Below are 22,835 nucleotides of genomic sequence, written 5' to 3'. Positions count from 1 at the left end.
ACCACTCTGTGAAAATTATTGAAGGACAAAAAAATTAATGTTCTTCTGACAGACTACCCAGGCCAAATGCCATGTTTGTGTGCCATGTTCGGAACCCAGACTCCTTAAACTCTTCCTGTCTGCTATCTCTAGACTATAGCTGCAATTTTAAATGATGGTTCCTGAAATTCCTCATTTCTATCAAGAAGGACAAAGAGAAATTGGATGACAATTTTAAAAGATATTTTCTTTTAGTTCTTCCCTCTCCCCACTTAAGTCTACTTAAGAACTTCTGCTTTGCCTTGGGGCTAGAACTTAGTCATATACATCTCTTTATCTGAAAGAAAGGCTTAGAAGTACAGCCATTTTTACCAGATGCTGGTGGCTCACTCCTGTAATCCTAGCTATTCAGGAGGGTGATATCTGGGGATTACAGTTCAAAGGCAGCCTGGGGAGCAAGGACAAGAATCACATGATTGTCGCAACAGATGCAGAAAAGGCATTTGACAAGATACAACACCCCTTTATGCTAAAAGCTCTGGAGAAACAAGGAATCCATGAAACCTTCCTCAGTATAATAAAGGCCGTGTATGACAAACCCACAGCTAGCATCATAATTAATGGCAAAAAGCTAAAGCCATTTCCACTAAAATCAGAAATGAGACAAGAGTGACCACTGTCTCAACTTCTCTGTAACATAATATTAGAATTCCTAGCCAGAGCAATAAGGCAAGAAACAAGCATAAAAGGGATCCAAATAGGGAAAGAGAAAGTGAAACTTTCCCTCTTTGCAAATGACATGATTCTTTATTTACAGAACCCCATAGACTCTACCCCCAAGTTGCTTGAGCTGATTCAAAACTTTGGCATTATAGCAGGGTATAAAATTAACATTCAAAAATCAACCGCGTTCTTGTATACCAACAATGAGAGGAGTGAAATAGCAATCAGGAAAGCAAACCCTTTTGCAATAGCCTCAAAGAAAATAAAGTACTTAGGAATTAACTAAGAATGTAAAAGACCTTTATGATGAAAACTTTAAAACCCTGAAAAAGGAAATTAAAGCAGAACTGAGGAAATGGGAAAACCTCTCTGCTCCTGGATTGGAAGAATTAACACTGTGAAAATGGCAATCCTGCCAAGGGCTATCTACAAATTCAATGCAATACCCATCAATATCCCAATGTCATTCTTTAATGAAATAGAAGAAGCAATCCAATATTTCATATGGAACAATAAGAGACCCTGTATAGCAAAAACACTTCTTAGCAGAAAGAACAGCACAGGAGGAATTTCAATACCAAACTTTAGACTCTATTACAGGGCTGTAGTAACCAAAACAGCATGGTACTGGCACAAGAATAGACCTAAGGACCAATGGACTAGAACTGAGGACTGAGACATCAACCCACAGACCTATGACAACCTAATCTTTGATAAGAGAGCCAAAAAAATAGAGTGGAAGAAAGCTTTTTCAACAAGTGGTGCTGAGAAAATTGGATAAGCACTTGCAGAAAGCTAAAGTTGGATCCTTCTTTATCATCCTACACCATGATTAACTCCAAATGGATCAAAGAACTCCAAGTAAAAGCCGACACACTGAGAACTTTACAAGAAGGAGTAGGAGATACTCTAGGTCTCCTTGGCACAGGTCGAAACTTTCTTAATAAGGACCCAGAAACACAACAAATTAAATAAAGTTTGGACAAATGGGACTGCATTAAATTGAAGAGTTTCTGTATGGCAAAGGACATAGCTAGCAAGTTAAATAGAAAGCCCACAGAGTGGGAGAAGATCTTCACTAACCATACAATAGGCAAAGGCTTCATATCTAAAATATATCTACCCCTAAAAGAATGAATCTCTCCAAAACAACTCTTCAAAGAAACAACCATCCCATTAAAAGATGGGATGAAGAAGAAATAAAAATGGCCTATAGACACATGAAGAAATGCTTGATATCTCTTGCCATAAAAGAAATGTAAATCAAAACAACTTTGAGATTCCATCTCACTCCAGTTAGAATGGCCATGATCAAGAAATCCAACAACTGATGCTGGCGAGTATGTGGCCAGGAGGGATCGCTACTACACTGTTGGTGGGAGTGCAAACTTGTTCAACCACTATGGAAAGCAGTATGGCGGTTCCTCAAAAGACTAAACATAGACCTCCCCTATGACCCAGCAATTCCACTACTGGCATTTAACCATTGGTCCAGAAACAAGGACACACTAAGTTCACTAGCACAACAATTCATTGCAACACTATTTACCAACCCAGATGCTCCTCAGTTGATGATTGGATCAACAAGATGTGGTATTTATACTCAATGGAATTCTATGCTGCTATCAGAAAGAACAACATCTCACCATTTGTGAGGAAATGGAAAGACTTGGAAAAAAATCATATTAAGTGAAGTAAGCCAGACCCAAAGAAATATAGGCTCAATGGTTTCCCTCATCTGTAATAATTACTACACATCCAAAGCTCTCTAGCTGAGGATTACAATAGCTCAAACCATATAGGATGAGGCCAAATTAATGGACCTCCAGCACATGGAAACAAGAGCTTAATTACAAGTTACTGTTACTCTTTATGTATTATGTTTTTCTCCCTTCTCTTTATGTTGCCCTTTGGTTAATCTCATATTGTTACTGTATCCCACTTTGTTACCTGGTATATTATATAGATGTTTACCTGTTCATTTGAAATAGGAGGGGAAAAATGAGGGGGGAGGGAAATGGGAACAAAAACACAAGAAGGGGTATCATATGTGAGAAATAATGCACTCTCTATCTGGCAAATATAAATGTAACCCCTCTGCACATTGAAATAAAAAATAAATTTTTAAAAAAGAAAAAATACAGCCATTTGTATGGTTGGTTTGATAGCTGATTGATTTTAAAGCTAGATATATTGTACCTTGAACAAAATTGGATATCCTAAACATTCTTATATTTCCCAGATCTTAATCTTTAACATAGGATAGATCACACATTTTCTTCTCTCCTACTATGACACAAAATCTTTCATAATGATGGAACAACCTGAACTAGAAAGGAACTTGTATCAAGCACTAGAAATTTAGAATCTATAGAGGATGGAAATATGGGCTGATTAGTAACTTTTGCCATCTGCTATTTAAAAAAAAAATCAGCTAATGAGCACAAGTGCATGGAGTGTGCAAGTGGGAACTTCTCCAACATACTCAATAGCACAGGGGTAAGAGCTGTCCACATCAATAGCATAAGAGATGAAGCTGGATGCCAGCAAGAGAAGTGGATTGGTTGGCCCAGAAGGTAGAGAACTGAAGAAATATAATACAAAGGTTGAAATGGAATCCAGAAATACAGGTTACAATTTTTTCTTATTTTATATAAGAAATATAAGTACAATAAATAGCTGAGTCAATAAATAGTAAAAAGAGATTTTAAATGTCAGCAGTGCCTACTCTATAATATGTCTAATATTGAAACACATCACTAAAATATTTCTACTTGACTCCATCTTAGGATTCAGTTACATTCTATTTTGAAGTATTAATTCTATGATTTTTCATTCATACAACCATAAGTCATTCATAGTTAGGTGTGTGTGTGTGTGTGTGTGTGTGTTAAGTTCACAACAACCCTAGTGCCAAAGAGTGGCAAGCAACATTTATAAACAAAGCTCTTCATAGCTGACATTTTTCTATACGCAATTCATGAGTCTAACAACAATGAAGAAACACCCAAGTGCTAGTTGCTCATGTCTGTAATTCTAGCCACTCAGGAGTCTGAGAGCTGAGGATTATAATTCAAAGCCAGCCCAGGCAGAAAAGTCTTTGAGACTCTTATCTTCAATTAGCTACCAAGAATTGAATGTGGAGATGTGGCTCAAGTGGTAGAGAGGAAAGCTAAGAGACAACCCAGGCCCAAAGAGTAAATACTGGCACAAAAAATTTTAAAAAGAAGGAGAAGGAGGAAGAAGGAAGAAGGAAAGGGAAGGAAGAATGAAGAGGAGCAAAAGAGGAAGGAGGAAGAGGTGGGGGAGGAGGAAGGAGGGGAGGAGGAGCAGCCACACCACTTCTGGATTTTTTTTTTCTTCTGATTATTGGGCATTTCTGTCTGGCATGGACTTTTTTTTTATTAAAGATTTTATTAACACTGTTTTTTTTACATCATATTTTCACTGTCAAGTTTAAAAAACAAGTATCAAGAATGGAATCTTTACATGCAATCACTGGCACATAAATTTAAGAACAAAATTAAAATTAAGCTGAGTTTGTATGTCATAGACACATATGATCTATTATCATTATATTTATAGAGTGTATATCATAGACTTTTATGTCTATGTAGTTATAGTTATATCTCCAAGATCATGTCAGTGACCTTGGGTACCCCAGTATTGAGTCATCACTCTTGTACTGTTTGGATCTAATACCCACATACCAAGGAGACCAAGGCATGGACTTTTTGAAAAGAATTCCTTAGTTGTGCCTTGTTCATGGGGAGCTGGGACTCTAAATGTCGTGTAAATATTCATATAGTTCTATTTCATTGCTTGGTTTGCTGGAAAGACAGCCATTGATCCAGCAGCCAGAACCATTGTAATGTAAGGAGACCGTGGCCAGAAGAGCAGCTCCTTAGTCACACCCTGTGCCCAACCTTTGCATTAATTACCACCTTCAACTTTACCTATTTATGCTTGTATTATAAATAGCCTCGTTGGGACTCATGAAAAACTTTCGAGGCATAATTCTTCTCTCGCATGCTGCTGTAAGACGTATTTCGTGTTATTATGTGTTATCTACTGGAACACAGCTGAGCCGGGAATACACATTCTGTATCCATTAGTCTGGTCTTTCAGTACCTTTTCCTACATAGTCAGGATGTTTACATGCATAAACCACCCTATCATCTATGCACCCTTCCCAGTGCATCTCTTGTCTGTGTTTCCTCTTCTTAACAGATCCCAGAGTCCACAATAATCGGAATCAAAGTGCTGTGTGCCTTCAGCGGCTCATTGGGAAAAGGTCCCGCTGGGATACAGCGTGGCCTCCTCCTCCCGTCGTTCTAACCCAGTCTGACCCCAGAGCTCCGCCGAGGTCCGGCCCCCGGGGCGGAAGTCAGCCCGCCCGTCAGCCCCGCCTCCTACCCGGAGCCAGCCAATCAGCACGAGCCGCCTGCGCGCGCGCCCTAACCGGCCAAGATGGCGGCGTCCGTTGGCCCCTAGTCCCGTTTGTACTGTTGCTACTTTTGTTTCTGCTGTTGCAAAAATATGACCCGAACGGCCGGTGGATGGTGGACCTCGGAAGGATGAGTCGACGGCGGAAATATGGGGACAGCTCTCCCCTCAAGAACACGGTGGCGGCCGAAGACGGTAGCTGCGTGGCGGAGCCGCGGCGGCGGCGGCACCTGAGATCGGCCCGGAGCTCGGGGCTCGGCCCGGCGGCAGCCGCCGCACGCTGCGGCCCGAGTCAGGCCGAGGGTGAGGCGAGGGGCCGCGGGTGTCTCGGCCTGGCGCTGCTCCTCCCCACAGCCCCGCCGCGTCGGGGTGGGAGTGGGGGCGGCGGGAGGGCGGGGCCGGGGCGCCCCCCTACGACCTCAGCGCCCCCCACCGCAGGCCGGGCACTGCCCCGCGCGGCCGCCGGCGTGGGGATGGCGGGGGGGCCGTCGCTGGCTGCCCGGCCAGGGGAGCCGCTCCCCCGCCCAGAGGCGGCCCGGGGGCCCGGTCCGCCACAGCTTACTGGCATCTGCCCCGGCTCGCCGCCGATTGGGGGCCTTGGTCCCCGCCGAGCCGGGACTCGTTTCGTCGGTGGGGCCCCGCCCCATCCCGGGAAGCCGGAAGTGCCGGTGTCCCTTCCCAGGGGCGGGGCCCCTTTCAGCCTCATAGGTTTGTGGTGGTCCACTTCAGTGCAGTAAGGACAAAACTCGTGGGGGGGTGGTGATGGGGGTCGGGGAGAAGCCTTTTCCTAGACCCCGTGGCTGCTTGTTCCCGGCCTTGAATTTCTACCCATAAAGCAAGCTCGGGGGTGGCTCATGTACGTAGGTGTGTAGGTGTGCATGTACGTGTATGTATACCCGTCATGCATATGCATAGGCACATATAATATACATATGTAAATTTAAATCCACCACCAAAATCCCAAACAGGACATGGATCACTCCTTCCTCCTGGAAGTAGTGTAAGTTGGGTAGGGTTAGTGAAAGTAGACCAGAAGGCCTCTGTCAGGACTGTTAGGATACATTTTATTTCTGAAATTGTAAAAGTCATAAGTGGTTATGTTGTATCATACATTAATTGAGCTACCAGATTATCCACACACGCTTTCTATTTATAGTGTTAAGAGGTTAAGGCGGATTTTTTTTTTTTTTAACGTAAAACAAGCATTTCAGTTGTGGTTAATTCTCTTGAGGAGAAAAGGTTGGCCTACTAGACATAATATACCCCAAGCTGTTTTGTTTTAAAATGCGATGATTGTTATTTTAATCATTTTATATAGAAAGGTATGAAACGCCAAGGAGAATGCTGAAAGTGGATATATTACCCTGTACCTTCAGTTCTCCAAATGATCCAGATGGACAGAATGATATCTTTTGGGATCAGAATTCTCCATTGACAAAACAGTTAGGTAATTTGTTATTACCAGTTTTATGTGCATACATATTTGATACCTGATTAAGATTTAACTATAATATTTCAGTTGAGTAATTTCAGGAACTTTTATATAATATTTTTTTCCAAGTGTTACTTTTATCTCTGATAATGTGCATGATGTCAGTATAGTTATCTGAGTTTTACTAATTAAAATTGTTTTCTAAAAATGATTATTTAAAAATGTAAATTTGGGGAGGTCTGGAATTTATAGAAATATCTTTGTTTCTTTAGGTAAAGGAAGAAGAAGACAGATTTACATCACAGATAGTGATGAGATATCACATATTGTTAATCGTATTGCTCCTCAGGTAAACATCACTAATTTTATAGTTTATTTATAGTGTGAATTACCTGTGTGCTGTTCGTTTATATTTTTTAAAAAATCACGTTTTACTCTGAATAATTCTCTTTTCCAAATATAGGACGACAGAGCTGACTTACCCTTTCTGTTTCTGAAGAACATGTTTTGAGAAAAGGAACTTTATATAAAATTGGCACTAGAGTCTTCCCTCAGTATACATGTGGAATTGGTTCCAGAATCCCCATGTATATTAAAATTTGAAGATACTGAAGTCCCTTATATGAAACTGTGTAGTTTTTGTATGAAGCCTACTCATCAAGCAAAGTTTCTATGCATATGTTTTATATATATATATATATTTTTTTTTTTACAGTCGTGATTTTTTTTTATTGCGGGGATAATGTATAGAGGGGTTACAGTTACATTCATCATGTAGTAGGTGCATTACTTCTCCCACATTGATACCTTTTCACATGTTTTTGTCCCCTTTTCCCTCCCCCCACTCCCTCCCAATGATCTTGTTTTCCCCCCTTCCCTATTTCAAATAAATGTACATACAGTATACCAGGTAACAAAGTCAAGTACAGTAATGTAACCACATGAAATTAACCATAAGGGCAAAAAAAAAGAGAAGAGAAATAATGTAATACATTAAGAACAACAGTCACACAAGATAAACCTCTTGTTTCCATCATGATTTTTGATAGAACTTAAAGCTTATTTTTGTCTTCAGTGTTATATATGAAAGTAAGCCTTGTTAACATATAGTATTTAAAAGTTATTAAGTAACAGTAACGATCTGTTGTCATGATTTTATTTGTGTGAACTTACTATGTATAATACAGCTTTTCCTTATTGAAAGTGCCCTTCTTATGATCAGGAAATGCATTAAAACTAGAAAGAGCCCTAGATTTAGATACAGATTTTGTAATTCTTTCTCCTGAGAGACCCTAGGCAAGTCACTTAACTTTTAGACCGTAGTTCATTCAGCCATAAACTAGTGTCTTATTGTTTTCATTGTATTGTTACAAAGATTAGATTAAAAACACAAGGTTCTTAATTGTGACAGTTTATTTTTCTATAATAGACCATCTTTGAATTTTTTTTCATTTCATTTCTCATACTGCTTGGGTTTAAGATAGCAAGATAATTTTGTCATAAAACACAAAGGAATCCAATAACTAATATTTATCACATGAACCCTGTCACTCTGTTGACACATGGGCCCAATTCTGAAACTGTGTTGAGCTTTTTTTTCTCCTTTTTTCTTTATTTAAAAATATATAACAGAACATTTGATATTTGCTTAAGTGTCTTCTCTGAAGTTGTGATTTACTTTATATGTCTTAGGGATAGTTATTGTATGGTGACAATAAACAGGGCGGCACTGGTTATGGGAAATTACAATATCCAGGTAGAGAAGACAGGAATAAATGTTTCTTAGCTATAAAATAAAATAAACAAGAATTACAACTTGCACAGCCAAAGCAACTCTCTTGCTGCTAGCTTTATATCCCATGTTTGACATGTCATAAACATTCATTTTATGTATACTTTATTAGTTAAGTAGCATTTGTGATATACTACTTACTCCTTAAGTTAGCAGTAGATCTTCATTAATTGTGGGCTTCACATGAAAGAAGCATAATAAAATGTGTTTGGGCAGGCCAACCTAAATAGTGATAAAAAGATAGATAGTTGAGTAAATTGTAAGATCCTTTACCTATAAATAATAGCTCACATGCAACAATACCCAAGTCTTGACTTGTATAGAATTTTTAAAGGAAAACAGACAATGAAAATAGTTGTTTGTAAATACTACCTTCAGCTGAGTACTTTTATACCATGTAAGTCTTTCACAATAGTATGCCCTTTATTTGTTTATTTGGTGGTACTTGAGCTTGAACTCAGCCTCATACTTGCCAGGCATGCCTCTCTACTAGCCACTTTGCCTCTATTGTGTTACTTACCTTTATATAGGGTCTTTGTTTTTCTTGAAAAAAAAAAATATTTTTTAATGCCCTTGCCAGCCAATACCATGATCTTCCCATTTGTGCTTTCTGGAATGACAGAGTCTCATTTATCAGCTGTATGTCTCTTGTATCTGGAATGACAGGCCCATGCTTGTGTAATCAAACTTTGCCTGAGATAGACTCCCATTATTTGTTTGTTTGTTGTCTGAACTAGCTTTGAACATGAATTCTCCAGAATTTTTCCCTTCAGTAGCTAGAATTACAAGTATGAGCCACTATGCCCAAGCCTATAAACTTTTTGAAAAGCTTGTCATGTTCTCAGAATGACAAATATTTGTGTTGTTTATTTTTAGGTGGGAGCTATCTTTAAATCATTATTCACCTCCCCCTTCAAAGATGGGATTAAAAATCTATACATCCATTTTATACAGTCATATCACTGCAGCAATGTTTTATGTATTGTTGCCTGTTTCAGATGATATATACCTCTTCCCCCCCTACACACACACACACACACACACACACACACACACACACACACACACAAAATATGTATATTCTTTAGGATGCACTGAAGTAAATATACTTAGATTGTAGTTTGGGATTAATCTGTTATGTAGTTACTAATGGTAAATTTAAATCAAAATACAAATTGTATATGAAAATACATAGGACTCCTAAAGTTGTCATAATTTAATTCCCTGAAAATTGAATGGATGTAAAAATACTTGAGAGTAAGATACATCCATTCTATAGTTAATATTTTCTTGAATTTCAGATTGTTGTTGAAGCACAAAGGAAAGTACTGAGTCCAAAAATAAAATTACTGATTTTATTGACTATGTTGAGAAGCCAAAGTCAAGAATGTTCAAGTGAGCATTAAAGAAACTGCTTATTAATTCATTGAGGATTTTGAAGTAATAAGTTAGAGTGCTTTTTTTTTTCTCAACCATCTAGTAGACAAACATAAAAAGGCATTTTCTTTATGTTTGGTATAGTATTAGATATTTTTTTAACTTCATTGTGACAACTGAAATAAGTCATTTTTCTTTGATAAATTCCTTAATGCTAATATAGCATTAAATATACAGTTCATGAATAATTTAGTATTTTTTCTTTCTTACACTCCTGGGGTTTGAACCCTGGGTGGTCTGAGCTCTGTCTCTTAGTTTCTTTTTGCTGGAGTGCTTTACCACTCAGCCACAGAGCCACTTATTTTTTCTGAGTAGTTTTCTGAGATAAGAGTCTCAGGGACTTTCATGCCCTGGCTGGCTTCGGATGAATCCTCATATCTCAGCCTCCTGAGTAGCTAGGATTACAGGCGTGAGGCACTGGCATATGGCTGAAAAATTTAGTTTTAAAATACGCATTTTGAATGTTAATGGATCTCATAAACATTTATCAGTGGTTTTTTTTTTTAATCTCATTGTTTTTTAGTATATTGACTAGCTGTCATCAGAATTTATTGCTCTAGGTAAATAATTCACCATGGTTTTAATATTCTTATTTTGCTTTTGAATTCTGGTGGTTTTCTTCAATTCTCTGTTCCAAAGGATGAAAAACCAACAACAGACTCAATGCTGGGTGTGTGGATTGGTGAAACTGCTATTCCTTGCACTCCTTGTGTAGCGAAAGAAAAATCAAGAAGAAAAATCAGCTGCTCAAAGTGAGTTTAGACTTTTTACCTTTTTTGAGTTTCAGTGAAGCAGATATTTTAATAACAATGTTTTGATTTTATGAATACATCAAAGTAATTAGTAAAATTTTCTTTGCCATTGTAAACTTTTGGAGTTAGAATAATTGTGTTAAAATTTTGTAAGTTCTAACCAGACCAAAATATGTTAAATAACAACTGAATATTTAAATTTGTCTTAGAACATTTGTAGTTACAATATTGACATATTCTTTAATAGGTTAAGAACAAAAAATCGAGAAAAAGAACTTATGAAATTAGCCAAACAATTTGACAAAAATATGGAAGAGCTAGATGTGATTAAAGAGCAAAGCAAAACAAATCATGATTTTATTCAGACTGCTTCTGAAATGGAGACTTTATATAAATATGAAGATCAGATGAAGTCATTATGTGATACAATTCCCAAAGCAGATAATGCTGTGGTAAAGAAGTCAGTGAATGGAAACACCAGGATATCTGTGGAAAATGATCAAAACATCAGTCAGAAGCCATTTGACCAAAGTGCCGAAGCAGCCTTAAATGCCATTTTTGATGGTTCTACTCAGAAATGTAGTGGACAGCTGAGCCAAGATATGCCAGATGCTGTTGTGAACAGTAATGTCACTTGTGGAAAGCAAAGTGCTTTGAGAGGGGAAAAAATCATTAGTAATGAAACTCTGGCCAAAGAAAATCTGCTAAACAAAATACCAGTATCACTTATTTCTAAAGTAGATGTTCCGAAAATGACAAAGCCATATGTGACTCCCTCTTCAGAGAATCTAAAAGTTCCTAATAAACACACTGATTCATGTACTGCTAGTGATTTTGAGGATGACTGGGAAAGTTTACTGAGTAATGAACCTTTTGTTATGCAGAGTGTTGAGATGATTGAACTCTTCCCTTCCAAAACTGCCCCGGTTACAGATCCTAAAGGAATTAGTTCCTTTATTAGTAAAAATGATAAAGCTATGGCAAGAAGGAATATTAATCTGGATGCCAGGTTCCAAGAGTCAAAATTATTACAAAACCTTTCTTCAAAAACACGTAACAAAGAACGAATAGATTCTAGAGAAAATAGATTTTTACCAAATGCAAACAATCAAGACAAAATTCAAGATTGTGTAGTTGCATCTAATCTGGGCCAAGTAAAAGAACATATAGATACCAACTTCTCTTCTAATGGACATGCTTCTGAAAAGAAGTCTGCTTTGAATATAAGATACCTTAGTGAACAGAAAAACATTTTTAATCATTCTTTCAAAGAACCTATTGATTCTTTTGGCTCTGCAACTTTGAATAATGAAACCAGTATTAGTCACCCAAATCAGACTAATGCATCATCCAAGTTGAGCTCTTTCTTTGATGATTGGAATGATCCATCTCTTACCAAGGAACTTATTAAAGCATGTCATCAATTAGAAACTACTTGGGAAGCTGATGATGTAGATGATGATTTGTTATATCAAGCATGTGACGATATTGAAAAACTAAGTCAAGAACAAGAGATAATAAAGGACAGCAAGATGTCAGAAAGTATTAAAATCAATAATAGTTCCAAACATGGTGCCAGACACATGTCTATTACATCTAAACCAGGCAATCATTTGATGCAGTCAAAAAACCTGGGCAGCATGTCAGTGCAAACATCTTTGGTGAATAATTTGCAAATAAATAAATCAATGAAAATGGAGAAAAGGGAAGTGTGTATAAATTCTCCAGATTTGTTGAATGTTACGCATCTGACGAGGTGCTTTAAGAACTTAAAAAACAATTATGAAATCAGTGATCTGCATGGCCCTTGGAGTAATACTGGTATTCCAATACAAGTGAATAGTTCCAAGTCAGGTCATGCAGAAAGTTCCACTTTGAATGTGAAGTCTGATCGTACAAGGACAGGAATTCCTACTAGTAAGAAATGGAGCACTGAGCAGCAATCTCATTATACCACAGCAGATGAAGCTTATAATGGCATTAACAAATCAGCGAGGTCATCAAAGTTCACATTTGTAACAAAGAAGAAAAACTCTCAGATTCCTTCTCAAGTTAATCAACATTGTATAGCACAAAGTACATCTGCTACCAAAACTACACAGAATTTGGAGAAAAGGAAAACTGTCAACTCATTACTTGGAGAGCCTGATTGGCAGCAGACATTGGAACTTTCTGGATCTTTGAAACATTCTCCCAGAGGTATGTATGACTTAATTTTTTTTGAGATGCATCATCTCAGAGTTGAATAAAACTAGTTGCTGTTCATGTATAGTTTAAGGTAAAAAGTATTCTGTTTTGTTTATCTAGAATTCTTAAAGTGATTCTTGCTAAATTATTTGCCATTTGCCATAGTTTGTAGAGTTTAGTGCCTTATTTTTTATGATTTTTTCCAGCCTGTGCAATGAAGTATCCTGTAATATTTCTTGAATGATTTGAGTTATTTCCTGGAAAAATATACTTTTAAATGTATTTATTGAAGTTGTTTGATTTTAACACTGTGTTTGCTTAATACCTTTTTAAAGTTAATTTTTCTTAACTGGAAAAGGCTGTACAAGGAGGATCCTATTGAATATGTTCACCTAAGCATCTAAATGTACAGGGCTTCTTGATCAGTCACCTTCCCATTGTTCTCCACCCAGACTCATTGCATATTTCCTACTTCTTCTATCACACACACACAGAATTCTTTCTATATTTGTCTCCTGTTCCTTTTCTCATTCATCTAATCCCCATTATTAGCCCCATTTCAGCTTCCTAAATTCATTTGAGCCACACCACTTCCGGCTTTTTTCTGTGTATGTGGTGCCAAGGAATGGAACCCAGGTCTTTGTGCATGTTAGGCAAGTACTCTACTACTAGGCCATACTCCCAGCCCCAATCAACTAGTTTTTAATGAAATACTGGGGCTTGAACTCAGGGCTTAGCTTTTTTGTTCAAGGCTAGCACTTTGCCACTTGAGCTCTTTCTTCACTTCCAGCTTTTTTGTGGATTAATCAGTGACAAGGGTCTTTCAAATTTATCTGCCTAGGCTGACTTTGAACCTTAGCTCTCAGCTTCCCTTGTTGGTAGAATTATAAGCATGAGCCACAAATTCCCAATAAAATTGAAGCTTATCATATAAAAAATGTTTGTCGAATAGTAACCAGTCTACCAGGTTTGGGGATTGGGGTGGCTTGACCCTGGAATAGTATATCCATATGTACTTGGGTTCTTGACATTTAATAATTCTGTGATTCAGTACCCAAACCAATATGGCAAATGTAGGTGAGAAAAAAGCAAAATATACATCACATGTTCAAAATGAGTGTATTGGCTACAAAATTAATGCCTGTCTTTTTTTTGTTTAATTTTTAGAGGAAGAGGAGAAAAATAGAAAATATTCTCCTGAAGAAATTCAGAGGAAAAGACAAGAAGCACTGGGTCGGAGAATGGCCAAGTCACAGGCATCATCTGTAAATTGAGCCCCCACCTTAATTTCTTTAATGAAATATTGCCTGGGAGACTTTTGTTAATAACTATCTATGATAGGAAATACTTTTTTTTCTGGATTTCTCTATGAGAAATTTAATACTGACTTTATAAAGTTTGGACTTTACGTTATTTAATAAATTAGTATTGACAATGAAAATGAAACCTGAATTCCTTGGAGATATCTGTGAAAGAAATTATATGTATGTTTTGGAAATTTAGACAAATTAGCAATTATATACTGAGATTATACAGAAAACAGTATTTTAAAATATGATTTTCAAAGGACCATCAAAAATAGATAATCTGCTTTATTTTCTCCTTTAATGTTTTTTTTTCCCCAATATAAAGCTTCAACTAAGTTAAGAAACAAAAAAGTTTAAGAAAAAAAGTTTTAAAAAGTTAAGACTTTTTTATAGTTGTTTTTTTGTTTTGTTTTGTTTTGTTTTGCTAGTCCTGGTGCTTTCTCAAGGCTAGAGCTCTACCAGTTAGTTGAGCCACAGCACCACTTCTAGTTTTCTCTCTGTGTGTGGTATCAAGGAATCGAACCTAGGTCTTTGTGCATGATAGGCAAGCACTTTACCACTTGGCCAAACTCATGGTCCTATTTTTATAGTTTCATTTTTAGTAACTTGCTATGGTTTTTGTACATTACTATATTTTAGATTAATATTCCATGTTTCTGGGAAAATTCTTGGTAAAAAATTAAGAACTTAAGTTTATTTGTATGAAAATTAATATTTTCAGTTCCTAGTCAGGAGATGTAAGTTTTAATTTCTAGAATATGATACTGGTTTTGAAAATTTCCCACTGGGTTTAGGGAAAACATTAATCTAGGAAGATAAACTGTAAGATACCTAGTTTAGAAGTCGAGGGTTAGCTATCTAGTAGAATCATTAACAGTTAGAATTGGCAGAAACTTCAGGATATTATCCGAACCAATTTTTGAATTGTGTGGTAAGAACATATCTTGGTTTTTTTTTTAACGTTATGCAAATTAAAGCTGTACTAGAATGTTTCTGAATACCTACAATTATAAAAAATTGTTTCTAAATATTAGTGCATAAGTAACGTAATAGAATATTATTTTTTAGAAGAAAAGTTATAAAACCATATTAAGCTACTGAACATTTACATATCATTTCTTGTTCTGTTTAAAGGATTAGTATTTCCAAGATTCAGGATGAAAGTCTCCTTTTAATTTTTCTGTAACTGCAATTTTCCCCAAATTATCTTTCTTTCCCCAAATGTTTTATTCTTCCTTGTCTGTTTAAAATTTGAGGAAGGTATAAGTAAGTATGCTGTATTCTTTTTCAGTGGCTTAGAGAACTATATAAAACACTATGGAATGGTATTTGCCTACTATTCAGATGTCTTAGATTATGATGAGATAGTTTTTACCCATTAGGCATATGCATTATGAAAATTATATTTTCATATACACAGTAGAAGAACAGATTTATGTTATTTTTCTAAGAATATATAATAAGCCTAAGTAATGAAGATAAATTTTTATGTGGAAGAAAAGTGGAAGTGCCCATAACCTGTGTTTCATATCAGTAATCCTTGCTGCTTTATTCAAAATCAGACTGTGTGTCTGTGTCATGGTTATCACTTTTGAGGTTCAAACACAAACACTGAACTTGTCTTTTTCTCAGAACTCATAGATTATTCTATTTAGCTGTTAATTTCATTGTGTGTTTCCCTCCCTCCCTACCACCTCCCCCATCCTAGGGCTTTAACCCTGGATCTGGGCACAGTCCCTGATCTCCTCTTGTTCAAGGCTATAGCACTCTTCAACATGAACCACAGCACCACATCTGTCTTTTTCTGAGGTTAATTGAAGATAAGGGTCTCATGGACTTTCCTGCACTTGCTGGCTTCCTGCCATGAGCTACTAGTGACCAATTCATTGTATGTCTTTTTAAAGTCTATTGCCAGATAAGGGAAAAACAAAATTATAATTACTGGGCTTATCTAATGTGGTTAAATACTTAGATTACAAGGCATGATTTTAAGCACTTTAAGTATGTTGATACATTTCCTGCATTTACCTTTCAAAACATCAAAACAAAGCAGGGGTGGGGACCTTTTTTTTCTTTTGCCAAGAGCCATTTGGATAACATTTATGGTACATAAAAAGTATCATTACAAGCAGGCAGGCTACAGCAGTCAATGTAAACCATACATGCACATGCTTTCCAAGTCTTAGATGGCCTGTGGGTTGGATGATTCCCACCCCTGAATGAGATAAGACTTAACCCTATCAAATAGCTTGCCCCCAACCACATGATTTCATTTTTTTCTTTTTTTAAAAAAGTTTATTAAATCATGAGTTCATTTAAAAAATAGAGCACAAATAACAGTATGAATACCTGAAGTGAACTGAATCTGAGATTTCTTACTAGTTTAAAAAGGAAACAATTTTACTGATTTGCAGTTGGCTATGTTCTCTTGTAGCAACACAGGCATCTGTCAGAAGAAAGGAGAGAGTGAGTGCCAGGGTAGGGAGTGGTCCTGGTGGGGTTTAGAATGAGAGCCTGGCCAGAGGCTCATGGATACAGATAGATTCCGCATAGTAGTTTTGACTCCAAAGCCCTGGGCAGCCTGTTGGCACCATTGGGTTTTTAAAGGTGTTGCTAAACTGCTTTTCTGAGATTCCATTTGATATACTGTTATTTTAAGTGGGTAACTGAAGTAGTTCAAAGGGTCCTGAGGGGTTAATAGGCCAAGGATTGCCTTGTTGGGGTCAATATGAGGAGGAAAAATACATTATGATCCATTGACTATACTGTCCTCTATGCACACAACTCAAAAGAATCTACAGAAATTAAGTATTATATAGGGAAGGATTATTTGTGCAGGAAATAACTCTAGGAGGGCTTGATAAATACTGTGGTGGTAGATTTTAGGTTCCACTTTGGCTAACATACTATTTCTAAGTCTAACAAGAGTATTTCCAGAAGAGACTGTCATTTGAATTGGGGAGATCTGTTCCCATCTCATTGGATGGTACCATCCAATACACTGATGGCCCAAACAATACTAAAAATAGAGAAAAGTCACATTCTTTCTTCTGTTAAAATGCTGTTCTTCCATCCTTAACCATCTACTATTCCAGATTCTCCAGCTTTTGGAATCTAGGATTTGCATAAGCAGCACTCCCATCCAGTACTTCAATCCACATTTCTCTTTTTCAGTTCACGTTCCTTTTTTATTCTTTTCTTCTTTTGGAAGTAGCCTTTAAATTCAGAGCCTTGAGTTTGCTAGGCAGACTCTGGGTCACTTGAGCCTCATCCCTAGTCTCCTTTACTTTAGTAATAAAGCCTTAAAGCCAGGGAGTCAAAGCTGAAGTGAAAGCTGAAGCCTCAGAATAAAAGCAACTAAGGGTACAGTCTGATTCCAAGACTAAAGGCCAGAAACCCTCCCACCCCCTAGAAATTCACTGATGTGAGTCCACATTCTGGAGTCTGATACATGTTTATAGAAACAGCCAAAAGATACTCCATTCCCAAAGAGCTTGAGCACCATGGATGGGTTCCCAGTGTAATAATAGCTGATGCTGCTCACATTTCAGAGCAGGTCTTCTACCCTGCCAATTATTTGTGAAAACACCTTCATAGACACATCCAGAAGTATGCTTTACCAATACCACTTTTCTAGATGTTTTTCTCAGTCCAGTCAGGTTGACAACCAAGATTGATTAGCATCTGCATTTTCTAACTGAACAATGATGTGAAGTCCAAACTTGACAGGTTGTTCAGTCCACAGATTAACATGTGACTCAAATGATGTCATTTCTTTGAAAATTCATCAGTGATTACTACTTACCTATAATTCATTTTATACTCTAAAAACAAAGCTTTCATTTCTAGTGAGAAATAGATGTGACGGGTAATATGCATGGGTCAATTGAAATGAAATTAAACAATAAACATAAAGTACAGCAAAATTCCAACGCGAGTTCTCACATCAGGGCCAACATAAATGGTCATAATTAGAAGAAAATGCTGAAGAGAATGTTACGTTTTGAAATTCAGCAAATTTATCAATGAGAGGGTTACAATGAAAACAATGAGTTACACTAGCAGAAAAGAACCAAAACCTTTACAATAGCAGTTTTCTTGGCAATTTAATGTCATTAAAAGCACAAAAGTTTAGAACGAGACTGGGAATTTGGCCTAGTGGTAGTGCATTTACCTAGCATGCATGCAGCCTTGGGATCCATTTCTTAGTACTTCATACACAGAAAAAGCCAGAAGTGGTGATGTAGCTGAAGTGGGAGGGCAATAGTCTTGAGAAAGCTCAAGGACAATGCCCCAGGACTGGCAATAAATAAATAAATAAATAAATAATAAAAACAAGTTTAGGGCTCAGTGTTAAAACACTTGTCTAGCATTCTTGAGTCCCTTGGTTTGATTCCCAGCATTGCAGAAATAAGGGAGAAGATAAAAAATTAACAATTTGAAGCAGATTCAAACTAGGATTTGTTCACTATGCCATAGAAAAGAGCCTTACCACATTGTAATTTACATGAAAAAAGGCAAATACCAAATGACCACTTTTTTCACAAAATAATAAACATTTCTCCTAATACTTTTATGTTATACTAAAGTAATAGTTTCTAAAATTCTCGGTGCTTATATCATTGTTCCTGATATTAGGTCATGGAACAAACATAAATTTTACCATAGACATTAGGCTTGCTTTATATGGCTTCAGCTTTCCTTGTTACTTTTATGATCCTGCATTCTTTTACAAGGAATCAGCTACCTTTGTATATACTGTGGTAAACTTAATCTATGCATAAAAAGGTGGATGGATAAATTGAAGCCCTAAAACCAACTATCTAGTCATCCAGAAAATAAAATAGGATATTAAAAGCAATTTAGAAATGGCAGAAAACAAGGGAGAAAAAGACAACTACTATAAGTAGAAAACAAACAGCAATATTTTAAACTTTACAATGTTAACAAGTATAGACTGTAAAAGAATTTATGCTGATAGGACAGTTCTTGGCTGGCTACAATAGTAACAAATTTGTTTATCAAAGATTGATTTTAGAGATAAATTCATCATGGTGTCAATGAATACAAGATAATAAGCCAGGTGTGGTGTCAGGCATCATGATTAAAGTCCACAGTTTGAGACCAACCCAATCAAAATGGGAGCTGGAATTTAAAAGCAAAGAGCTGTAGACATTGCACCAAGTGGCAGAGCATTTGCATAGTATGGGCAACAAGGTCATGGTTCAATTCTGATTACTATAAATAAAAATAAATATTCACAACCTATAGAAAGTACATGACTTAAATGATTGTACACCTAATAACAGCTTCAAAACACATGAAGCAAAAAGAAATGAACAGTTATTATCTGATATTGGGATTCCTTCTTATTCCTTGGTAGTGAAGGGAAAAAGAAAATCAACAAGGGTGAAATAGAACTAGTATCACTATTACCTAATTTGACATGGATAATACGAAACTACACAACCCACAATAGAATGCACACTATGGATACAGGCAACATATACAAAATAGACTATATTTTAAGGCCCACCTCAAATGTGTAGAGAGCTTTGCTAGGAGAGTATGGAACACTGAGTTCAAACTCCAAAAAGGAAGCCATATATTGGACCATAAAACTAATTCAGTTAAGACTTGAGTCACACAAAATATGTTCTCTACTCTCAAAATATGTTCTGTCCTATAAAATTATATAGAAAAGATGACAAAGAAAATTACAAACTATACAGCTAATTCTGCAAAAATAGATGAAGTGAAAAATTTCTTGAAAGTCACAAATTATCAACATCCCTTCAAGAAGAAAAAATACCCTAATTATCCAATATAAATTATTGGTGTAAATAACCAACCAAGATAACCAAAAGAAAAACAACAAACCTCTGACTTCCCTGAGGATGTTTTACTAAACATTTTGGGCAGAAATCATCTCTTCAAGAGACTGTCTCATCTCATCTTATTAGGTAAACATTAGCGAGATATTAAAATCTTTAAAAACAACACTAGTCAGGTACTGATGGCTCACACCTATGATACTAACTACTCAGGAGGCTAAGATCTGAGGATCAAGATTCAAAGCTACCCCTAGAAAACACATCTATGAGGCATTTATCCCTAATTAACTAGAAAAAGCTGTAGTGGAGGCATGGCTCAAGTGGCAGAGTGCCAGACATGAATGGGAAGTAAAAAAGAGCTAGATTGTGGATTATTCCAGTACAGGTTAAGAAAGAAAAAAGGAAGAAAGGGAGTCTTTATATTTTGTTTTTGATCTTTATTGTATTTCATTGAATTATGCAACCTCAAGGAACAATGCCTGTTAAAAATGCACTCTAACACAGGTTTACATGGAGCCCTCATGTCATGTAGTCAATAATATATCTCAATGTACTATAATTCATGATACCTCAAGCCATCACATTTAAGGCTTTCTGACATAGTTGGAAATGGTAGGTATAATCCACCATACCCACTTCTTTTTTTTTTTTTTTTGCCAGTCCTGGGCTTCAGCTCAGGGCCTGAGCACTGTCCTTGGACTTTCTCAAGGCTAGAACTCTACCACTTGAGCCTCAGCACCACTTCTAGCTTTTTTCTATGTATGTGGTACCGAGGAATCGAAACCGGGTCTTTGTGCATGCTAGGCAAGCACTTTAACCACTAGGCCAAACTCCCGGCCCGATACTCACTTCTAGCAGAGTCTCATAGACTTTTCCCCCTAGGCTAGCCTACAACTTTGATCATCCCATAGCAGTCTCTGACTTAACTAGAATAATAGGAGTAGGTCATTGTGCCTTCTTATTGGTTGAGAAGGTGTCTCACAAAGTTTTCTACTTGAGCTGGCCTTGTACTGTGATTCTACTGATCTCAACCTCCCTAACTAGGATTATAACCATGGACCACCTACTTGTTTTCTTTTGTGGCTAAAAAGGTATTTGCTTTATAAAAGGTATTGCTTTTTTTTTTTTTTTTGCCACTCTTAGGGTTTGAACTCAGGACCTGAGTACTGTCCTTGGGCTTAAGGCTAGAGCTCTACCACTTGAGTCACAACACCATTTCCGGCCTTTTTTCTATGTATGTGGTACCAAGGAATCGAACCCAGGGCTTTGTGCATGCTAGGAGAGCACTCTACCATTAGGCCATGCTCCCGGCCCTGGTATTTCTTCCTTTACTGTACTTTTGAATAATTTAAATATTGTGAGATTGGTTCCTTATGATATTCATTTCTAAAACTCAATGCTTTTGAGGGAATATTTAATAATTTTCTTGTTTTCTTATAGTAATTGGTCTGTCCAGATTTTCAATTCTTTCTTGGGACATTTTAGTCAAATTCATGAAAAAAATTGTCCTAAGCAAAATATTAGTCATCTATAGAAATATAAAATATTTAAATATGATTAAAATTATGAATTATAAAAGTAAGGAAATAAAAATATATTATTGTAAGTTTCTTAATACGAATGATACACATTTTTCTAGGCAAAGTAGAAGTAAATACATTCCTTAAAAAGGTCTAGAAGACCATCTAAAAATATCAAAGATGAAACTAAAAAGTAAATAATAAATGTAGTATTATATAGAACATTAACAAACTGTAACCAGTTAATAAAAAACAGACAAGTAATGAAAACAAACAGAGATGACAGTAATGGAATGCGGTTAGCAAAATGCATCCAACTTACTTTGATGGAGGTCCCTGGGCATAGCCAACACAGATGTAATTATGTTCCTTCTACTAAATTTGTCTTTTAACAAAATTCAGTTCCAGTCATTGCTCTGTGACGTCAGCTCTGATAGGTTTAAGAAACACATTATTTCTATATCATCCAGCAGTATATCAATTATAAGGACAGCAAAAAGTTCCTCTTGTCATTTCCTATATCCTGAAGAGAGGTGAAGCTCCTTTTCAAATATAGTACCTATGTTATTTAGTGCAAAGATATTATATCAAACTAGCATACTTTCATTTTAAATTTACCATCTAGTTCTCACAAAGGAAACATCTTTGTCTCATGTATTGATTAGAAGCCTGAATTCAGTCTCACTGGATATTTAAATTGTGAACTTGCTGTTGTCTTGCAAACTTTAGCCAACCTTTTATTTGCTCTCTGAACCATTGTGTTTCGGGTTATGTCTTTTTAAGAAAGTAGGGACTCACATTTCATTTTTCTCAATGGAGAACATTTTGTGAGTATTGTTAGATGTCTTCTGAAGCTGCTAGCATGCATATTTTTAGTTCAAAAGTTTCTTCATACCTAGTGAACCTAACTTGACCGACTGAGCCTATGGCCAGTGGCCAACTAATCAAGCTTTATTCAAAGAAAACAAAAGTTCTAATCAATTCAATGATTTCTGTACCTCACTTCCATTTCTGGTGTCATTTCCTTTTCTCTGGTTATAAACATAACCTGATCACTTACTTGGTGAACAGATCATTCTGGACCCTGTTTGGTTTAGCCGTGTGCCAATTTTACATTTCAGATAAATCCAGTTGAGATGTGGAAAATGAGGTTTGTCACAGTTTTGTCTTTTGATAAATGTATTGATCATATATTATAAACATGTAATAATATTTTAATATTTAATAGTATAAATATATTAAACATCATGTATTGATTTTCATAGTTCTATGCTTAGTAAAAGACTTTTATGTACTTTTTTTCAAGAGATTGTTATTTTTTCTGTTAGGAAATTTGATTCTAATGACAAGCAAGATTCTAACGACTAAAGAGAACATTATATAGTTTCCTATTCTTCCATGTCTGAATTACATCAAACACATATAA

At 36.5% G+C, this 22,835-nt stretch overlaps 1 protein-coding gene across 1 annotated transcript; it reads left to right on the top strand.

The window, feature by feature from the left end:
- Positions 1-5,167: 5,167 nt before the first annotated feature.
- On the top strand, positions 5,168-22,835 carry Etaa1 (ETAA1 activator of ATR kinase). Its single transcript, XM_090336780.1, has 6 exons — positions 5,168-5,451; positions 6,467-6,595; positions 6,853-6,929; positions 10,449-10,561; positions 10,809-12,760; positions 13,916-22,835. Exons 1-6 carry the CDS (start codon positions 5,262-5,264, stop codon positions 14,020-14,022), a joined length of 2,568 nt encoding a protein of 855 aa, XP_090192906.1. The 5' UTR covers positions 5,168-5,261; the 3' UTR covers positions 14,023-22,835.

This window comes from Megascapheus bottae, chromosome 7 (assembly GCF_031878675.1).
Source record: "Megascapheus bottae isolate mThoBot1 chromosome 7, mThoBot2.hap1, whole genome shotgun sequence".
Lineage (NCBI taxonomy): Eukaryota > Metazoa > Chordata > Mammalia > Rodentia > Geomyidae > Megascapheus > Megascapheus bottae.
The sequence above is the reverse complement of the archived record's forward strand: the minus strand, read 5'-3'. Positions and strand labels throughout refer to the sequence as shown.